The 19,576-nt window shown below is 48.6% G+C and overlaps 1 protein-coding gene across 3 annotated transcripts; it reads right to left on the bottom strand.

Annotated features, from left to right (window-relative positions):
• Nucleotides 1–1,065: 1,065 nt before the first annotated feature.
• On the bottom strand, nucleotides 1,066–11,423 carry MON1B (MON1 homolog B, secretory trafficking associated). 3 transcript variants are annotated; one of them, XM_081215463.1, is made up of 7 exons: nucleotides 10,674–10,864; nucleotides 10,300–10,457; nucleotides 8,116–8,436; nucleotides 6,758–7,577; nucleotides 6,249–6,396; nucleotides 5,189–5,251; nucleotides 3,017–3,102 (listed from the first exon to the last, which is right to left on the bottom strand). In XM_081215463.1, the coding sequence occupies exons 2-6, from the start codon at nucleotides 10,445–10,447 to the stop codon at nucleotides 5,210–5,212; spliced, it is 1,479 nt and encodes a 492-aa protein (XP_081071589.1). In that variant the 5' UTR covers nucleotides 10,448–10,457; nucleotides 10,674–10,864; the 3' UTR covers nucleotides 3,017–3,102; nucleotides 5,189–5,209. The 3 variants fall into 3 exon arrangements, with proteins under 3 accessions (XP_081071588.1, XP_081071587.1, XP_081071589.1); XM_081215462.1 differs by lacking the exons at nucleotides 5,189–5,251; nucleotides 10,674–10,864 and adding an exon at nucleotides 10,871–11,423 and having other exon boundaries at nucleotides 1,066–3,102; XM_081215461.1 differs by lacking the exon at nucleotides 5,189–5,251 and having other exon boundaries at nucleotides 1,066–3,102.
• Nucleotides 11,424–19,576: the final 8,153 nt, after the last annotated feature.

Consider the following 19,576-nt stretch of genomic DNA (forward strand, 5'->3'; position numbering starts at 1 on the left):
CTTCCACCTCTACACAGCCCCCAAAATCCAAGTCCCTTGTTGAGAGTCACCAGTTAGGCCTTTAGCCTTCAGACATTTTTCTAAGCAGCACACATAGGGCTGTAGTTGAACTGCTTCTTTTTTAATCTCAACTTGCTTTTCTCTCATAAGAATATGATCTCTTTTGAAGCTCACTCCCTGTTAATGAATCACCATCTTCTCCTTTTAAAATTAATTTTAATTAAATTAAATTGGAATTTATTTTTTCCTGCCTCTTAAGAAAAAATGTCTACTCTACAGGCATTCCATAATGCATGGATATGCCTAAATTTAGTCATTTCCGTGACTGCTCCTGTGTTTTGCTTCCATCAGCAACATTCCAATGACCCTGCTTGGTCCACACATCTGTGTATTCTAAGATTACCAAGCATGGTGACTGAAGATATGAAAATACCAGATATACTTTTCCAAAGCCAATTTTGATGGGTTAGAAATCGTAACTTGATATGCTTTTCAACTTTCTCCATTGCTGGCAAAGTTGATCATAACTTCTTTTTTAAAAAAAATTTGATAATAGTCCTTTTTTTTTTAAGCACAGTGGCAGCTATACTAAGTGCTTAATAAGGAAGATTTATTGGCATCTGCCTTATTTCTTGTTGAAAGCTTGCACTCAATGTGAGGCCAAAATCTAAGAGAGCTCTCAGTGTTAGTTATTTCATTATTCATGCAGTAAAAAAATTACTGAGCACCTACTATATGCCAAGCAGGCATTGTTTCAGGTGCTGGGGAAACGGCAGTAAATGGTCTGTTCTCATGAAGTTCACATCCTAAGACAGACAATATACAAGTGCATAATTATTGTCATCTGCATAGATATATCTGAAAAGATGGAATCCAATGTGTTCATTAATATGATGGTTTAAAGAGTATGTAGGAAAGGTGGTCAGAGATAAATAAAAGGAGGGCCAAGAGTCGAAACAGTTGATACAGAGTGATGGGCATTCATCATGCTATTTTCTGTGCTTCGGTACATTTTGAAAATTTCTAGAATTAAAAAAAATGCTAGTGGCTAACAGGGAATCATGGTCTTGGGAGATTTTCTTCTTTTGGCTAGACCTAAATTTCCAACTCCCTCTAGGAAAATTTTATCTTTCCTCTCACTGGGGTGTGGGGTGTCAATATCAACAAAATGCCCTGGAGAATTTTCTCCAAAGAAGCCGTCTGTGGGAGTGGCCATTCACAATTAAGATTTAAGAGTCCATGCAAAGTGGTATATGGGCTCGGTGTGAAATGATGAAATTGGGGAATTACTGTTAATTTTCTTAGCTATGGCAGCAGTTGAGTGGGTTCTGTGAGACCATCCACCCCTCTTTTGTTTGAAGAGATGCATACTGAAGTATTTAGTCTATTGTTTACTTTAAAATACGTAAGCAATATAGCCAATAACGTTGACAACAATTAATCGAGCTGCTGAGAATATACACGTTATTTATCTGCACTTTGTTGAAGAGCATTTTTTGTTTTTATAAAAGGCTTACAATTTTTCTTCTTTAAGTACTGATGTCAATATTTCATTATTGTAAGGGGACGAAGCCTCCCTCCCTTCTACCCTGGCCGCCAGATGCCCACTTGCCCTCACTACCTTCAGCCTCCTCAAGGACCTCCGGCGGCGCCACTTCCGAAGGCTCCAGCTTCGCCGCCATTTTCCAACGCACGCACGACTGGCGCGCCTGCGCTTGGGACGATGATTGGTTTAAAGAAAAACAAAATCGCGCGAGGGCGGAGAGGCTGTGCAGAGCGCACGCGTCCAGTGCGTGTCTGTGCGTCAGTTGACCAGGGTGAGGAGCGATGGGCTTTCAGCTCCCGGGAGGGGACAGCCCAGAGTCCCCGAGCGACAGTTGGCCCGCACGCGTGCACCACGAAGCCTGCAACTCCAGGTTAGAGAAAAGAAGGGCAAAACTAGGGTCTTGGTCATTGGCGAGTGAGTGCTGCGTGCACGCATGGAAATTACAGGCAGGTCTCGCTATCTCCCTCTCTAGGATGCCTGTGTTGTGCAAGTCTGGGACAAATGTCCATGCGTTGAGTCCCTTTTCGTTCACGAATCCTCACTTAACAGCCTATGAGAGGTTAGGTATCTCCATTTCACGAGTGAGTAGAATGAGCCGTGGAAGGTAAGTGGATCTACGTAAAAATTCTGGATCTCAGCCACCATGTGAAGTCAGGTGCTTTGCCCCGGGTTACACAGACAGGTAGACGCTGGAGGCCATCTTCTCATTAATATTAGCAGCAGCCAACACTGATGGGGGTCATTTTTGACTGGGTAAAGATGAAGTACATGAAGCACAAAGGAATGTCCTTATGGGGATCGGTTTTACGCTTTTTAAGTGCAGTTTTTTTCTTTCAAATATCTTCAGGCCGTTTCTGGGCACAGGCTGGTCCTGCATTCCAATTCCAGAACCCCCGTGGGCCACCCAAGGAGACCTTGGCCAGCCCTGGACCCTCAGGGCTGAGATCCCATGGGGGAGGCAGACCCCTGATGCAGGACAGAGGGTGTGGTGCCCAGGGTTGGAGGAGACGGTCCCTGACAGAGGCTGGAACATCATCCAAGTGAAGGAGGTGTGGCAGGGGAGGGGAAGAGGGAGTCCTAAGGACTTTCCCAGAGGTGGAGGGGCCGGAGGGGGCTGGGGAAGCAGCCTGCTCACCTGTGTGTAGTCACACTGCCACCCGTCTCTCATGTGTGGGCAGCCCCCCAGATCTTGCTCCACTGCCCGGGGAGACAGGGACCAGCCACAGACACCACCACCAGCAACCTGCCCCCTCTCGCCCCACCCCGGCCCATTTCCAGGGTGGAGACAGTAAGTAAAAGCCAAAGGTGGTGGTTCCCCACACGGCCCAGGCTGAGAGCTCCGCCTCTCAAGGTCCAGTAAACAGGCCGTTATGGGAAGCCTGGTCCGTGGAGGCAGCTGGGGCTGCTGGGGGCGTGGAGTACTTGGGTGGGTAACGAATAAAGAGACGATCCTCCTCTTTCTTCACCCAACGCAGGAGTTTGGTCACTACGAGGATGGCACCTGCCTTGGTCACCAGGGGGCTGAGGCAGGTGTACAGCTCAAATTTGGAGGTCACCTGGGGGTTTGAGAGGAGACAGGGTCAGCTGGGCCGGAGCTGGCCATGCCCGGTGCTGTCCACCCCACCCTAGCCCCATACCTGTCCCGTTTGGAAGGTGCACCTGGCAGCAGCTCCTCCTTGGTGCTGCCTGGTCACTGGGCTAAAGCGGGTAAGCTGATGCTATTGTATCATGAGTGGGCCAAGGGGTCAGCGAGATCTAGTGGCTTCCACTGGGTGATGCTGGCTCTGTGTGTGTGTATGTACACTCTCTGGACCTCAGTGCACTCATCTGTGCACTGGCGACGACAACAATGCTTCACATTTAATGAGCAGTGGTTGTATACAAAGTCCTGGTCTAAGCTCCACACACCTGTTTCTATCATCTGTAGCGCCTGGGCATAATAGGAGGATTAACGCAATTTAATCTTCATACCAAACCTGAGAGGCTTAACCTGACCAGGTCACCAGCACCTTTCCACATCACCTCTCTCTGCTCTCCCCCTCGCTCTCTCTGTTCCAGCCACTCTAGCCTCTCCTTGCTGTTCCTCAAACATAACCAGGCTCAGCCTCACCTTATGGCGTTTGCACAGTCCTTTCCCTCTGCCAGGTGTACTGTTCCTGGAGACACCACACGACCTGTGACCTCCCCTTCCACGTGGATGTCATTTCCTGACCACCCGCTTTAAAATCCTGGGCCTACCAGATCTTGTTTTTGAAATACCATCCTCCACTGAAAGGTACAAGGGCTCATTGGACGGATGGCCAATTTCAGGACTGGCACAGAGAAAGTACAAAATGAGCTTGGAATATCTTGTGCCAGAAAGTAAGAAGGGCTTAAGCAGTCATGCAGACTTGTCAAAAAGATACAGGGGCCAGTCTGGCTAAATCATGGCTCCTGCTGGCTAACTCAGAGACAGTTTAAGCACAAAAATAAATGAAAGGAAAAGATTTTAGCCCACTGAATTCAAGAAAATTCCATAATATAAAATTTAAAATTCAACAAATAAATAGGAGCAGGGAAAGTTCTTCCATACAGTAGAATCTCAACCAATAAATGAAGTTATGATGGAGTTGGAAAAGTAACCATCTGGTAAATACCAGAGAAACAACTGTCAAAGGCAAAAATCATTAATGGATATTAAAATTAGTGGAACAAAAACAAACAAACAAAATTAGTGGATGAAAATATGGTGAAAAAGAGAACACTGACATAATCACCACAAGGTATTTACTAATTACAAAGGGCAAAACCCCCTAACTTTAAAGTGGAGAAACCTGGCAGATACCACCTTAATAAAGTGATAGAAGTTAACATCATCAATGGGACACAGTGACATTGTGGTCCTCCTGATATGAAGCAGAAAAGGACACATCACTTCTGTGATATACGTGCCCAAAATGCATGACCTCAATTTAGTCTTGATAAAATATTAGAAAAACCCAAGTTGAGGGACATTCTACAAACTAACTGGCTGGTACTTTCTAAAAGTGCCCAAGTCATAAAAGAAAAAAAAAAAAGAGTGAGGAAATGTTCCAGAATGAACGAGACTAGGGAGACACAATAAATAAATCTAGTATGTGATTCTGGACTGGATTCTGGACCAGTTAAAGGACATTAGTGGGACAAGTGGTGAGTCTGAGTGAAGTCTGTGGATAAGATGTGATTGTACTGATGTTAATTCCCTGATTTAATGAGTTCCTGTGGTTATGTTAACATCTGGAGAAACTATGTGAAGGACCTATTTAAAGTAACTTTTTGCAACTTCTCTGTAAGTCTAAAATTGCTTGAAAATGAAAGCTAAGGAAAATTTTTTAATTAAATAAAATTCTCAGCCTAGAACAATGCCTGATACATAACAGGCATGCAAATAAATGATTTAATAAATATGCACTAAATTGCAGAATCTAGGGGAAAGTGCCATTTCCAGTGGAGTCACATGACCAAACTCCCTGAAGCTGACCTCGAAGAGACCCATAGGAAGTGAGGACAGGAGCCCTGAAGAGACCCCAGGGAAGGATACCCCAGGTGGAAGGCACAGCAGGGGAGCAAGCCTGTAGTGTTCAAGAGTGCTGGGAACTCATGGAGTCAAAGCTCAACTGGTACCTGCAGACACGTGGGCGGGGCTCATGGGACATCGGCGAGCACAGTGATGGTGGATAACGTGGCCTGTTGGAAGTCAAAGACACGCTACTGGTGGCTAACCAGTAGACACTCTACTGTAGACTGGTGGTTTGTCTACAGGTGTCAATGCATGTGTCTAAGAAGAAGAAGACTTAATTTCTGTTTTATGTGAAGAACAAATTCAGATTTGGCACTTTTGTGTTTTAAGTGCCTAAGAATGGAAAGAGATAACTAAAGAGTATTTAAGAAATTTAAGATCATGAACTGGGAGAGTCCTAGGCATAACTGCTAAGAATCTTGGAAACAGAAAAAGAAGTTGAGTGTCTGTCGTGCAGTTTCCTTAAGCTACAATGAACACCATCTTCTCTCTGGAAGAAGACAGAAACTAGGAGCAACTGTGCATGGTAACTTTCACTGAATTCTTCTAAGAATATTTACCTTGTTTACAACTGGATTCATTTATTCCTTCTAGTATTGACTGGAACACTCCAGTCAGATACAGGAATTTTTTGTGTAAGTGTAAGTTCAAAAATTTCCACATGATGGCGGAAGATCCTAATATCTGGAAACACGTTACTGAACGAAATTCGGAAAACTTTGTATTTCAATTTTACCTGAAATAGTATGCATCTTTTCATATTTCCGCTAGTCATTTTCACACTTGTATCGTCTGATAGAGACAGTTATTGCTACTTAGAACATTTTAAATGTTTTCAGTAATTTTAAAATTTTAAAAATAAATTTGTTTTTCCAGAAAAAAACCCCCCAAAACCACCAGACTCTCTACTGGTTGTTTCTCTGGTATTTACCAGATGGTTACTGTTGACCGAGGGGGCGGTCAACACAATGACGGAACTAAAGATTCTGGACTCTGCAGCTGCTGGGTTTCACGGACACACGCAGTGGCCAGGACACTTCTGGAGGCAAAACCGCAGCCCAGGCGAAGGCGTGGTGCCCTTGAAGGGGGCTGTCACAGCTGGAGGGGGGAAAGAAGGCTTGAAGTGGGGCCATTAACTCCTTCAGAGCCCCCCACTCAACTCACCCAGGCCAGCAGCGTCTCCTTCTCAGCCACGTGGTAAATGAGGCGCAGGGGCCGGGAGGTGTTATGGAGGCGCGCGTGCAGGCGGTGGTACAGGTCGGACAGGCGCTGTCGCTCCTCCTCTCTGCTGTATGGGGCCTCCAGCTCGGGGCTGCAGTGATGGACGGGGGTGGGGGACAAGGTCAGTCTCGGGCTTTCTTGGCTGGCCTATCTCCCCTCAGTCTAGGGAGTTCAGTTAGGAGCTGAGCCTCCCCCATTAGACTGGAGGCTTCTCAGGGCCTAAGCTCCCCATCAAACTCGGGGATTCCTTGAGTCCTGGGGCCCTCCGCTCCATCGGAGCAGGGGATTTCTCGAGGTTGGTGGCTAAGCCTCCCGCATCGGGCAGGCCCATTCTATTGCATCTCTCTAGGGCATGGCTGGCTCTCTCTCCAGACTCATGTCTATGAGTTGCCGAGCCTTCCAGTTAGATAAGCCCTCCCACCGGGCCACTTGCCCGCAGGGTAGGGGCCCACCTGGTAAACTGGGGCAGCTGGCGGTGATGGTCGGGGATGTCCAGCGGCTTATAGAGGAAGTGCCGGAGGCCGGTCGCCTCCACAGCCTGCACACTGTAGGCCGAGGCACTGGCCGATGGAGTGTTGGAGAAGCTGGCAGCCTCCCTGAGGGTGCGCATGGCCCCAAGGGAGTGCATGCCGTCCTCGACCAGGCGCCGGCAGGTGGCCATGTCGTGGAAGGCCTCGGGGTCGGTGCCGAGCAGCAGCAGGCAGACAGGCATGGCGTCCAGGCGGGCCACGTAGGCGTAAAAGAAACCATCGGGATTGAAGCGGGGCAGGCACACAGGCGCCCAGGCCTCGCCCGCCGCAAAGGCCGGTGCCCCCACCCAGTCCAGCAGCAACTGCAGGTCGGCTGGGTCGAGCCGGCACTCGGCCAGCACAGTCCGCTCCTGGGCTGCTGTCACCAGGCGACCGCCCACCGACAGCACCGAGAGGGCCAGGCCAGGCGCCGTGCAACGTCGGAGCAGCGCACCCAGCGCATCCCGCAGCGGGCGAGCGAGAGGCACGCAGCGCACGGCGCCCAGCAGCAGGGCCCCCGGGTCCCGCTCCACACTGTCCAGAAGCCGGTCTAGAGTGCGCTCCGAGCCGGCCAGCAGGCGGCGGAGGTCGTAGTTCTGCTTGCGCGCGAAGATGCGGGCCACGCTGGCGCGCGTCAGGGTGCTCACGATCTGTGCGTGCACGGCCATAAGCTCCCCCCGCAGCTGTGCTGCTGACTGAGGAGTCCTTGACACGGCCACCAGCAGCAGTGGGCCCTGCTGCAGGAACACCAGCTTGTGGTCCTCTGGGGGAGGGAAGGGGCAGGGGGTAGAGATGCGTCAGTGGTGACAAGACGGGGTCAGGCGGGGCTCTTCCACCCTTCCCCGGAAGGCATACACTCCTGGTCCAAGCCCACACGGTCACTCTAGGGACACAGCACTAAGGTCAGGACAAACTGGGGGAGTTTGGACATATGCAGAGACATGATGGGATGGTCAAGGAATCAGGCACACAGCATGGAGTGAGGAAGATGCGGCAAGGACTAAGCTAGAAAGACACCAACTCGGCCCAACAGCCCCCAAACCCACCCTCTTAGGCAAGAAGGAAATATCCAGCCAGTTACCTAGATCCCAGTGAGTTAACCACTCAGAACCCAGCAGGGCCAACAGACAGACAGACCCCTTGGACAGACAGACGCCTGGCCAGCCTCCACACACACTGACTCACTCCTAACTAGCTGGATAGTCTCCCAGGCAGCCAGCCAGACAGAAAGACCTACTGCCAGACAGACGGCCATAGTCCCAGTCACCGTCACCTGTTCTGCCTCCTGCCCCTTTGCTCACCAGCATAGATGGCGCGAATGGCATCTCCTGCACTCTGCACAAAGGACACGAGAGCTGTCATCACACCCATGGTAGTTGACAATGCCTCCACACTACCATACCGCGAGTAGATGGGCTTGCCAGCCTCACTCAGCACAAACACGTGCTTCCGCTTCCTGCGCCAGTCCTCGTCACTGGGGTCCCCGCCCTGGCCCCCTGAGCCACTCTCAGGGCCACCCACGGGACTGTTCTCAGAGGCTGCCGGACCCCAGAGCCCGTAGGTGCATGATGGAGCCTCGGACTGGAGCAGCAGGCCGGGTGGCTGGTCCTTGGCCTCGGATCCTGAAAGGGAGCCCCTGGTGAGTCATCTGCCTGTGGACTCCCAATAACCCCATGTGCCCGCAGACCCACCAAATCCCTACCAGCCCTGCAGTGACCCCCTGCTGCTGACACAGACCTCCAGGTGTCTCCTCTGCCCCTCAATGACATCCACTAACACTTAGGTTTCAACGATTCCCCTAAAACTCCAATAATCCCATCTCACTGTCATTACTGAACCCTTTATATCCCTACAGACTAATCATTCCCCTTTCAATAACTGCCATTCCCAAGTCTTCAAAGCACTCCACTGCCTCTGAATGATTATCAATATCTTCATCTTCAATGATTCCCCCATTAATCTCTGACCCCTCTTTTATTTTCCTGGTATCTACTCACCCCTCAATAGCTACCATTATATCTATTAACATCTGTGTCTTTGAATGTGCCCCTCACTACCCTAACCCCTTATTTATTCTCACTGATGTCCACTGATTCTAATGACCCCATTGACTCTCCCAGTCTTGGTGATGATCATTAATCCAAATTCTGCCATGATTATCCCTAACATCTGGATCTTTAGGACTCCCCTCACCCCCTATTCATTCCCACTGCTGTTCACTAACATTCCAATGACCCCACATTAACGTCACTAATACCTGGGTCTTCAATGACTGCCCCGACCCACAATTTAATCTACTCCATATCCACTGCATTCCCAAGAATGACCACCATTAACCTCCACTAACATCCAAGACTTCCAGTGACCTCCACTGACTCCCCTGACTTTTATTCTCATTGATGTGACTCCCCTTTATTCTCACTGATATCCACTCCCCTCCCTACAATAACCACCATAACATCCACTAACACACAGGACTTTAATGACCTCTATTGCCCTTCGCCATGACCATCATTAACATTCACCAATGAAATCCACAATTTCATTGCCCTCTACTGACTACCCTCCCATTTATTTTAGTTGATGTCCACTGATCCCCAGTGACAACCAGTGTTATCTACTGGCAAACTATGTATCAATACTTTCCTCATAAAATCCCAATGACCTCATATTCCCTCATTTTCTCATTGACAGTCCCCAAGTACCTACTCCCAATACTTGCCAACAAGTTCTCAAAGACGCCCCCCCCCCAATTACTGATTTTCAGTGATGTGTACTGATCCTTCCCAATGACCCCATTAATATCCACTAATTCCAAAGTGGTCAATGAGCACTCATTCTGCAATGACTTCCGCTGATCCTCCACTCTATACCTTTACACATACACCAGAGTCTTCAAAGATCTTCCTACTGGTTCTCTAACTCTCCAGATAATTTCATTGATGTCCATTGTCTCCTCATCAATGATCATCATTAACGTCCACTAAGATCTGGTTCCTTAAAGACTTCCTCCAACAACTACCATCAACTCCTCAATGATGTAAATACTCTGAGCGCCCACTGGCCCCCACTGATCCCCTTTCCCACTTCAATGATTTAAAGACCCCAAAGGGGTCAAAGGGGGGACTGACTTCTAAATAGTCCCCCTTTGACCCTATTAACTTTTTTTGGGTCATTCACTGACCTTAACATCCTCAATCCCTAGTGCCCCTCTCTAACCCCAACGGATCCCTTTCTGATTCTTCAATTACCTAAATTCATACCAGCTCCCCAATGAACATCCATTGACACCCACTGATTTCATTTTCACTCCTCAATGATTTAAACTACAACGTGAGTACACAATGACTTCCCACTGACCCAAGCTATGGTTTAAACTACTTCCCCGAGTCCCAAAAGACTCCCCTCTGGTCCCCCATGGACCTCCCCCAACAGTAACACCCCCTAGGGATTCCTTCCAAGACCCCAGTGAAGGGAATGCATACCTGTTTTCTCCACGCTCGCATCTCCAGTACCGGGTAGGTCCCTGCAAATCCCTCCACCGTCTCTAGCCTCCTCACTGGGGAACCGCATCTCCTCCAAGTCCTCCGCGTCCCCAGGGGCTGGGGCAGCAGTGCCTCCTCCGGCCTCCATCTGCACATCCCTGTGGGGGAGGGGAATGGAGAGTGACCCGCAGCAAAAGAAACTTCTTAAAAGCTGTTACTGAACCTGGCCCCCTTGTACACACTCCTGGGGCTCGTTTCCCCTCGCGTTTCAACAGGATGAGACATTCAAAAACACGACCACATACTTGCAACCTCCAACACTTTACGAAAAGGGAGGCTCTACCGAGCCTCTGGAAATAAAGATATATAAACACCTGTTTTAACTCCGTATCTCAATTGGCCAGGTACCATTACTTCCCGCAGCCGCGGAAGAATCACACTTCCGGGTGTGGCTGCTCTCTTGCCACACTTCCGGGTGCGACGCGGCTCTGAAGACACTTCCGGTTGCGGACTTTATTCGCTCGCTGGGCGCCGGACCCCTCTCTCCCGCCGCCCACTTGTGTTCCCTCACCGTAGAGAAGGCGCGCGCCACTGCCGGGTCTACGTCGGATGTGGCCCGGAACCCAGAGCCCCTTCTACCCTCGTTCCCACCGCACCCGCACCAGCGGCTAACGGGCGAGTCCGGGCCACTTCTCGTACCCAAGGTTGCCGGCGTGAGGGGGGCGCGGCTCACGTTCAGCCAATCCGGAGTACGGAGGGCGGCACTGCCTCTTTTATGGCCCAATCAAGCGAAGCCGGTCCCCTCCGACCGTTCCGCCCGCATTCTGTGAGCTTCGTATCTCCACCAATACTGTGCGTCGGATTGCTATTGCAACCGCCGATCCCTTGACTGACATCTCTCTGGACCCAATCGAAGGTTCGAGCCTATTCCTCTCTTAACTGGAGGAGGTTCGCAGCCTAGGTCATGATAGATGCCCGTGCCTGGTCTATAGACGTGCTCGCCAGAATTGAGGCAACTTCACCCTCCTTTATCCACCAGGAAAGGCAGGGGCGTGAGGGTGGAGTGGAGTCTTGACAAGAGAGAAAATGATTGACGGACAGTCGCCCCTTCCAATCAGAGTGCCGTGCGCAGGCTGGACAGCCTATGGGACTCAGCTTCTAAGGCGAGAGGCGGGCCTCTCAGATGTAGGAAGTATTCGTGGGTGTCTGGGTATTCAGGCAGGCGAAGGGCTTAGCGGCCTCTGGAAAAAAGGCAAGCGCGAGCCGTGGACATGCTCATGGCGCAGAGGGGTGAGTCTGCAAAGGCAATGTGTAGGCTGACCAGGGCCTGCCCAGACCGGCAAAAGGCCGAGCTGACCTCACTTCCGAAGATAGGGCTCTGTGGGCGGAGCCATGCAGATTAGGAGCCCAGGCCTAACTGGGGTGCTTGTGGGCGAGGCTTTGGGAGCCTTCTGAGACCTCATTGGTTGAGGAAAATGCCCCTCCGGTCTCTGAGCGCCACCACTGGCTGGACGAGGGTAGGGCAAGATGCCCGCCGCTGGGATCCGCCCCCTGGAGGGTGTCTAAACTAGCTTAGAGGAGTGCGCGGTCCTGATGATCCGATCTTCTTTTCCTGGGCTGCATCAGGCGGTCCTAGCCGACAAATTTAGTGTGAGGGTGAGCGCAGATGAGGACAGGCCTGCTCTGGATTCTCCTTCTTTGCTCTGAATGTCTCTGCCCGCGACTCCTTGTCTCTGAGCCTCTTTCTCTCTCTGTGTCTGGATGTCTCTTTGCGTCTGAATCTCTGTCTCTCTTCCGATGTTTATGTCTCCGTGTGTCCTCCTTCCTTATCCCTTCAGCTCTTTTTATGTCTTTTTCTCCAGGTCTTTGTCTTTCTTAGTCGTTCTTCAGTTTTCTCTCCTCCAATATCTCCCTTTCTCTCTCTTCCTCTGTGTCTCTCACTTTGCTCTCGCTTGATCTCTGGCTTCCCACTCTTTCCCCTTTGGTCAGCCGAATGGAGCTCAGTGAGGCAAAGTCCCTGAGGACCAGCCTAGTTGGAACCCCGACCTCCACTGCCCACAGGATTCCCATTTACGTTGAGGAATCTTAGGAGAAGTTGACTCTCATTGTTACCGAGTCCAAGCTCGTTCTGCTCGCCGCATGACAGGCTAATAAATCAAGAGAGGAGGTGTTGGGGCAAGGAATAACAACTTTATTTGGAAAGCTGGGAGTCTGAGAAGATGGCAGACTAGGGTCCTAGAGAACCGTCTTGCAGGGGGTCTGGATGCGAGTTTCTTTTCTTTTTTAAAAAAATTTATTTATTTTTGGCTGAGTTGGGTCTTTGTTGCTGCGCACGGGCTTTCTCTAGTTGTGGCGAGCGGGGGCTACTTTTCCTTGCGGTGCTTGGGCTTCTCATTGCAGTGGCTTCTCTTGTTGTGGAGCATGGGCTCTAGGCGTGCGGGCTTCAGTAGTTGAGGCTCACGGGCTCTAGAGCGCAGGCTCAGTAGTTGTGGTGCATGGGCTTAGTTGCTCTGCGGCATGTGGGATCTTCCCAGACCAGTGCTTGAACCCGTGTCCCCTGCATTGGCAGGCGGATTCTTAACCACTGCGCCACCAGGGAAGCCCTGGATACTAGTTTCTTTTATAGAACAGAGAGGGGGCAAGTGAGGAGGTAAAGTAAAAAGCCCATACGTTTTGCAAATATCTTCTGGTTTCACCAAACTCAAGGAGGGGATATGTTAATTTCTTCTTTCCTGCAGTCATTCACAGGTGGCTTGGGTCAGGACGTTTCCCTGTGAGCTGAACAAAGGTATTTTAGTTTAACATTCAGGCTGAGGGGGCAGGGTTACTTGAGACGGGCCATTATGTATGCTTCATGCTATAGGCAACATCCTTTTAGTGATTAACTTGTAACAAAAGCAAAAGAAATCAAAGGTTAACGTAAAAGAAACAGATCTAATATGGAGTCAGATTTGTTATTCTCTATTACAATTCCCCACTGTCAATGTCCATTCCACAATCTTATGGGAAAAGGGGCAATGACCCCTCTGGCTACTTCCTGCTAAATAGGGGTGATGTGGGTGATTGTAGAATGGAATTGATCAGCCTTGGGCTGATAAGAATATTCTATTCTAGTCTAAGAATAGTCCTTAGAATCTTTGGTAGATAGGACAATTCTCAATTATTTGAACCTGATGAAATCCCTCAGTCCTTCTGTTTTCTAATTTGTAATTGGACTTGGGGGTTTTGGTTCCAGTTGCTATACATATCTATTAATTTTAACTTTCTGACTGTGTCATAATTACACTAGATTGCTGTGTTGTTCAGTTGAACAAGATTAAACAAGTAGGTTGACCCACCCTTCTCCAGTTATAATGAAATTGCAATCTCAATATTTATCTTTTTTGAAGAGCAATCTTAAGTCTTCTAAGGGTTCACAAACCCATTGCTCTTAGGCCTTTCGGGAGTTGGGCCACTTTCTGATGACAGTGGTGCTGCTTTAATCTGAGTGTGATAAATCCATGGCTTTTCTTCAGCTAACTTGACAGATGAGTGCATGGTAAGTAATACCACATGTGGTCCTGTCCACCTTGCAGTCAGCTGAGCTTCAGGCCCTTGTTCTCTCCAGGTTTTAAGGAAGACTCAGTCTCTGGGTCAGAAAGGATGTAAGGCTACTTCAGTTGGATAGGCAGACCTGTGGCAGGGAAACTCATGAAGAGAGGTCAGTATAGTGCCCAAAATTTTAACCTAATTAGCAGCAGCTAGATCTTTCAGATCGTTTACAGATTCCCTGGTCCAGGTGGACACCTGTGATGGCCTACCATAAAATATTTCAAAGGGGCTTAATTTAAGCCTGCTTCTGGGAGCCACTCTGATCCATAGCAGGGCAGTTGGCAGAGCCTTATCCCCAGTTAAATTATTCTCTTGACCTATTTTAGCAGTGCTTCTTTTTAATGTATGATTCATTTTCTCATTTCTTCCTGTTGATTGTGGTCCCAGGATGAATGTAACTGCCCATTAATTTGTAGTGCTTTAGACGTCTATTTGTTGGATTATGCTAGAGACAAAAGCAAGCCTGTTATCACTTTGAAGGGTGCTAGGCCGTCCAAACCCGGGGATAATTTCCTTAAGGAGGGCTTGAACCACTTCAGAGACTTTTCCTGTCCTGGTGGGTTATGCTTCAGCCCATCCTGAAAAACTGTTCACAAACACTAGCAGATATCTGAAATTTCCTGCAGCTCAAGACGTTTGAATCAACTTTATTTGCCTGTCATCAGTGGGGCATGTCCCTCTGTGTTGAGTCCCCATCTGGGGAGGCCTGACAGCAGTCTTTGGATTATTTTTAGCCCAAATCATGCAATTCTGAGTGACTCACTGGATGGTTTTGTGTAGGTTAGGCCCCATTATATACTTTTGAATCCATCGTAAGGTGGCATCTCTCCCGTGATGGGCACTATTATGAATGTGCTACAGCACAGTGTCCAGGAGTATCTCAGGAATCAAAACAAATCCTTGTGCACTACATTTCCAGCCAGGTGATGTGTGGTCAAGAGTGAAACCCCACTCTTCGGCCCTCTCCTTGTCCTTTTCTGAATACACTGCCTGGTATTTTGACAAGTCAATCTGTGGGAGAAGTGATCCTATCATGGCTTGATTTTTGCCTTCTTTGCTCCCTTCTTTGAAGCTTGGTCAGCTAACCAGTTGCCCTCTATATATGAGTTTCACCCTTTTGGTGGCCTGGGCAGTGCATTATGGACAATTGGGAGGGCTTATGGACTGCTTCTAACAGTGAAACCACTAGGTGGCATTTCGGGGGGCTCCAAGGAGCTCCGGTTCTTTATGTCTCAGCACAGAAAGAATGAAGCGAGAGGCAAAGTGATAGATAAGAAGTGATTTATTAGAATAGGACACTTGTGAGGCTTACAAGTGGGTGGGTGAGAGGGTGCTGCACCCTGAGAACTCAGTGGGCTACAGTTTTATAATCAGAGGAAAAGTGGTGGGGGGAGAAGGCCACCTTCTTCCTCATTCTTGAGTAGACGTCACAGTTCCATTATCAGGTCATCCTCCAGGTTGGGCAGGAGAGTTTTCTTGTCCCTACATGGTCAAGCCAGGACTGTCATGGCGCTACGGAAAAATGATTTCAGCTCTCGGTGCAATGAGGGTCTTTCACTTTGAAATGTCACCCTTCCATAAATTATTGTTTTTTATGTGTGCAGAGAGCACGTCCTAGGGGTCATTAACTTACTGAGCTCACTGGGCAGGATATGGGTCTCATGCCACCATTGTTTTATTGTTTTGGGGCATGTCTCATGCTTCTGTTCCATGGTTTTATTGCTCAGCAAGCCTGCTTGGTTTTGTGGTTAAGCAAACCTGCTTTCTTGAGTGATCATTAACTAACAGGGGTCTCCCACCCCTTTTTCTTTACCTACAATACCCTAGTGGGATTAACTATTTAATTACTTTGTCCCTTTACTCTGTCTCTATCAATAGCGACAGGATTTCAGAAGAATGTTTTATGTCTTTATTGTTCGAAATGAGGAGCCCCTTTTCCTTCCAGATCGCCCCGTGAGCATGCGCCACGGAGAACACATAGCAAAGAGTCTGTGTATATAGTTACTCCCTTGCCTTCAGTGGGAGTAGGGCTCTTGTCAGTGCAATGATTTCCACCTTCTGAGCTGAGCTCCCTGCGGGGCAGGGCTTTTGCTTCAACAATCTTTTTAAGGTTTACCACCACATGCCCAGCGTGTTGGTCCATGCAGCCGCTTCCATCGGTGAACAGTTCCATATCTGGCTCAGCTGAGGGTTGGTCCGTTAAGTCTGGTCTGCTAGAGTACACTAGCTCAATGAAGTGTAGGCAGTTGTGCTCTGGGGATTGTGCAGCATCAATTGGGAGCAATGTGGCTGGATTTAGGGCTGAAGTGGGCTGAAGTGACCTGAATTCTTGCATTGGAATTGTCTAAGAGAATGGCTTGGTACTTTCCCATTCTCCCAGAACTCAGCCAATAGCCCCCTTTTTGTTCCAGTAAAGAAAGGACATGGCGAGGGACATACACAGTGGTGGGTTGCCCCAGGGTAAACTTCTCAGCTTCCTGAAGTTTGTCACATGTAGTGGCTACAGCTCGAAGGCAAGGTGGCCATTCCTTAACAGTCTCTTCTAGTTGTTTTGAGAAGTAGGCAGTGGGTGGGGGGATATTCCCCAGAGCTTGAATTAACACCCCAAGACTTATGCCTTGTCTTTCATGGACATACAATTTGAAAGGTTTCTTTCAGCCTGGCAATCCCAAAGTCGGGGCTGAGACTAACTTTGTTTTTATTGTTTCAAAGGCTGTTTGGCACTCTTTAGTCCAAGTAAAGGGTTCAAGATCATGTCCCTTTAAAGCCTCATAGAGGGGTTTTCCTGTGGGATCCAAATCTGAGAGAACCCTGCCATTCCCAGGAACCCTCTCAGTTGCCTGTGGGTCTTGGGTATTCCCAAGCCTGCAATTGCCTGTTTTCTATCAGGCAAAAGATCCCGCTGTCCTTGGGAGAGGAAAGAGCCCAGATAGGTGACTTGCTTACATATCTGGGCCTCTTTCTGGGAGACCTTATATCCACAATTGGCCAAATAGTTCAGGGTTCTGATGGTATTTTATAGACATTTATCATATGTAGGACTTGCTATGAGCAAATTGTCCACATATTGGAGTTAGAGTCCTTCATCCAATATTAAGTTTCTGAGGTCCCTAGCCAACATTTCCCCAAACAAAGTAGTATTACCGAATGAATCAGGTCCTGCTGCTTGCCGCTTACAAAATCAATACTCACAAATGTCAGTAGAAAGAAAAGGTGCCTTTAATCAGAATGCCAGCAATCTGGGAAGATGGTGGCCTCAGCCCAAAACCACCTCCAAAGATTCTGCTCAGGCATCAAAGTTTTGAAAGGGAAACAGAGAAGGAATCTCAGTTAATCATTGAGATGAGCGCCACCCCCCACTGTGTGCAGGCTTGTCGATTCCTCCTGATCGTCCTCTAGACATTATCTTGTTCACAGAGTTTGCTCACACAGTTTGTTCCAGAGATTACTGAAAGGGAAGCTAGGGAAGAGATCTGGTCATCTGTTAATTACTTATTCTTCATTGTTACTGCTTTGATCTATGGAAAGAACCGACAAGTTAGGTAAGGTATTGTGTGATTAAAAGATTTGAAAGGTGTGCTTGAGTCAGATATGAGTAGAGCATGGGGCTGCTTGGTTTAAAAGTTAGTTACAATATAGCCTTGCTAAAGTGACAAGGAAAGGGGCTTCCTGCTGAGGGCGGTTTCCTGCAAAGATCAGCTTACGGTAGGGGAATTCTTAAATCCTTGCGGCAGGACAATCCAATACTGTTGGACTACCTGTGTTTCTGGGTCCTGCCACGTAAAAGCAAATAGCTGCTGTGATTCTTCTGCAATAGGAATGCAGAAAAAAGCATCTTTCAAGTCCCAAACCAAGAACCAGCCGTCCTCTCCAGCAATAGTTGTGAGCACAGTGTATGGATTAGGTACCACAGGGTGCAAAGCTTGGACTATTTCATGAATAGGCCTCAAGTCTTGGACAAAGCACTATTCTGCTGAGTTTGGCTTTGACCGGGAGAATAGGGGTGTTGTTCAGGGACTTGCAAGGTTTAATCAGTCCTGTTTTCAAAACCTTTTCGAGAATTGGCTGATTTCCCTTTTGGGCCTTTGTTTTAGATGAGGTGTCCCAGCATTCTTTTTTTTTTTTTTTTTTTTTTTTTTTTTTGCGGTACGCGGGCCTCTCACTGTTGTGGCCTCTCCCGTTGCGGAGCACAGGCTCCGGACGCACCGGCTCAGCGGCCATGGCTCACGGGCCCAGCCGCTCCGCGGCATGTGGGATCTTCCCGGACCAGGGCACGAACCCGCGTCCCCTGCATCGGCAGGCGGACTCTCAACCACTGCGCCACCAGGGAAGCCCCCAGCATTCCTGTATAATGGGATTCATGTTGGCCATGCGTTTTGGGCTTTCCCTCGGGTGCTGTCAGCCCACACTTCTGGCCTTACGTTTTCGTCGACTTCAGGGGGAAAAGAGCTGTGTCTCCTTTTCTGGGGTTTCCACGAGCCCCATCTGTAGGCTCAAAGCATACTCTAGTGGGTCCCTGCTGTCAAGCTATTCTGTCAAAAAGGTAACTTGAGCTTTTAATGTACAACGGAGGTCCTGTCCCAAAAGAGGGATTGGACACTCTGGCATATATAAGAAAATGTGTTTCAGGGTGAGGTCCCCTAGTTGACATTCTAGAGGTTGTAAGAACGAACGATTTTGTACTTCTCCAGAGACTCCCATGACCAGGATGGCTTGAGATGTTTTCTGTGCCACCTTGGTGTTTACCACAGAATATGTTGCACCCATGTTTATTAGAACGTCAATCAACTTGTTCTGCACTGTCAAAGTTGCCCGGGACTCCTGTGGGGAGATTGGAATTTGATGCCTCGAGTTCAAGGGAGCCCCCGGGCCTTTTCATTTATCATGAGCTTTCCACTCTTTCTACCATACAAGAGAGCCTCCCTGCTTCCTTTGATCGTTTTTGTTCCTATGTTTTAGCCTAGGGCAATCTTTCTTCCAGTGCCCTTCCTCCTTACAGTAAGCGCATTGTTCTTTCCCCAGTGGTGGCTTACCTCTCTTTGGGTTACTCACCTTCTGGGAATCCAGTGCAGCTGCCAGAAAAGTGGTGTTCTGTTTTGCATCTTCTTTCTTATGTCGTCATTCCCTGTTGTTGAACATGTTAAAAGCAACACCTACCAATTGAGAAGGGTCCACTCCAAATGCACCATCTAACTTTTGTAATTTTCTTCTTACATCTGGGGCGCTTTGCCCAATGAAGGTCGTATTTGCCCTCCTTATATTCTCAGGGGCCTCAGGATCTGCATCCCTGTAGCGCCTATGAGCTTGATAAATTCTATAAACTCTGATGGATTCTCATTGGGTTTTTGTTCTATCTCCTGAATTTTGTTTAAGCTGTTTTGCCTAGGTACCCCCTTTGAAGACCCGCCACACTTTCTATTGATATAATGCTCTAGGTGTGGCATACGTCCATTTTTAGGATCCCCATTAGGTTCAGCAATAGGACTGCCAGATTTACTTCTGGAGCTTCACCTGGATCCGCTAGATGGAGCTGTTGTGCTTCCTCTCTAGCCTTGTCAACAACCGTCCTCCTTTCATCCCCAGTAAGCATCCTATTCATGAGTGTGAATGTGCGCCCAAGTGGGATGTTGAGTGGCAAGGACAGATATAAAAAGTTCAGTCATGCAGAGGGGGTCCTCTCGGTAAG

The sequence above is a fragment of the Mesoplodon bidens genome (genome assembly GCF_964165515.1).
Source record: "Mesoplodon bidens genome assembly, chromosome: 18".
Taxonomy (NCBI): Eukaryota; Metazoa; Chordata; class Mammalia; order Artiodactyla; family Ziphiidae; genus Mesoplodon; species Mesoplodon bidens.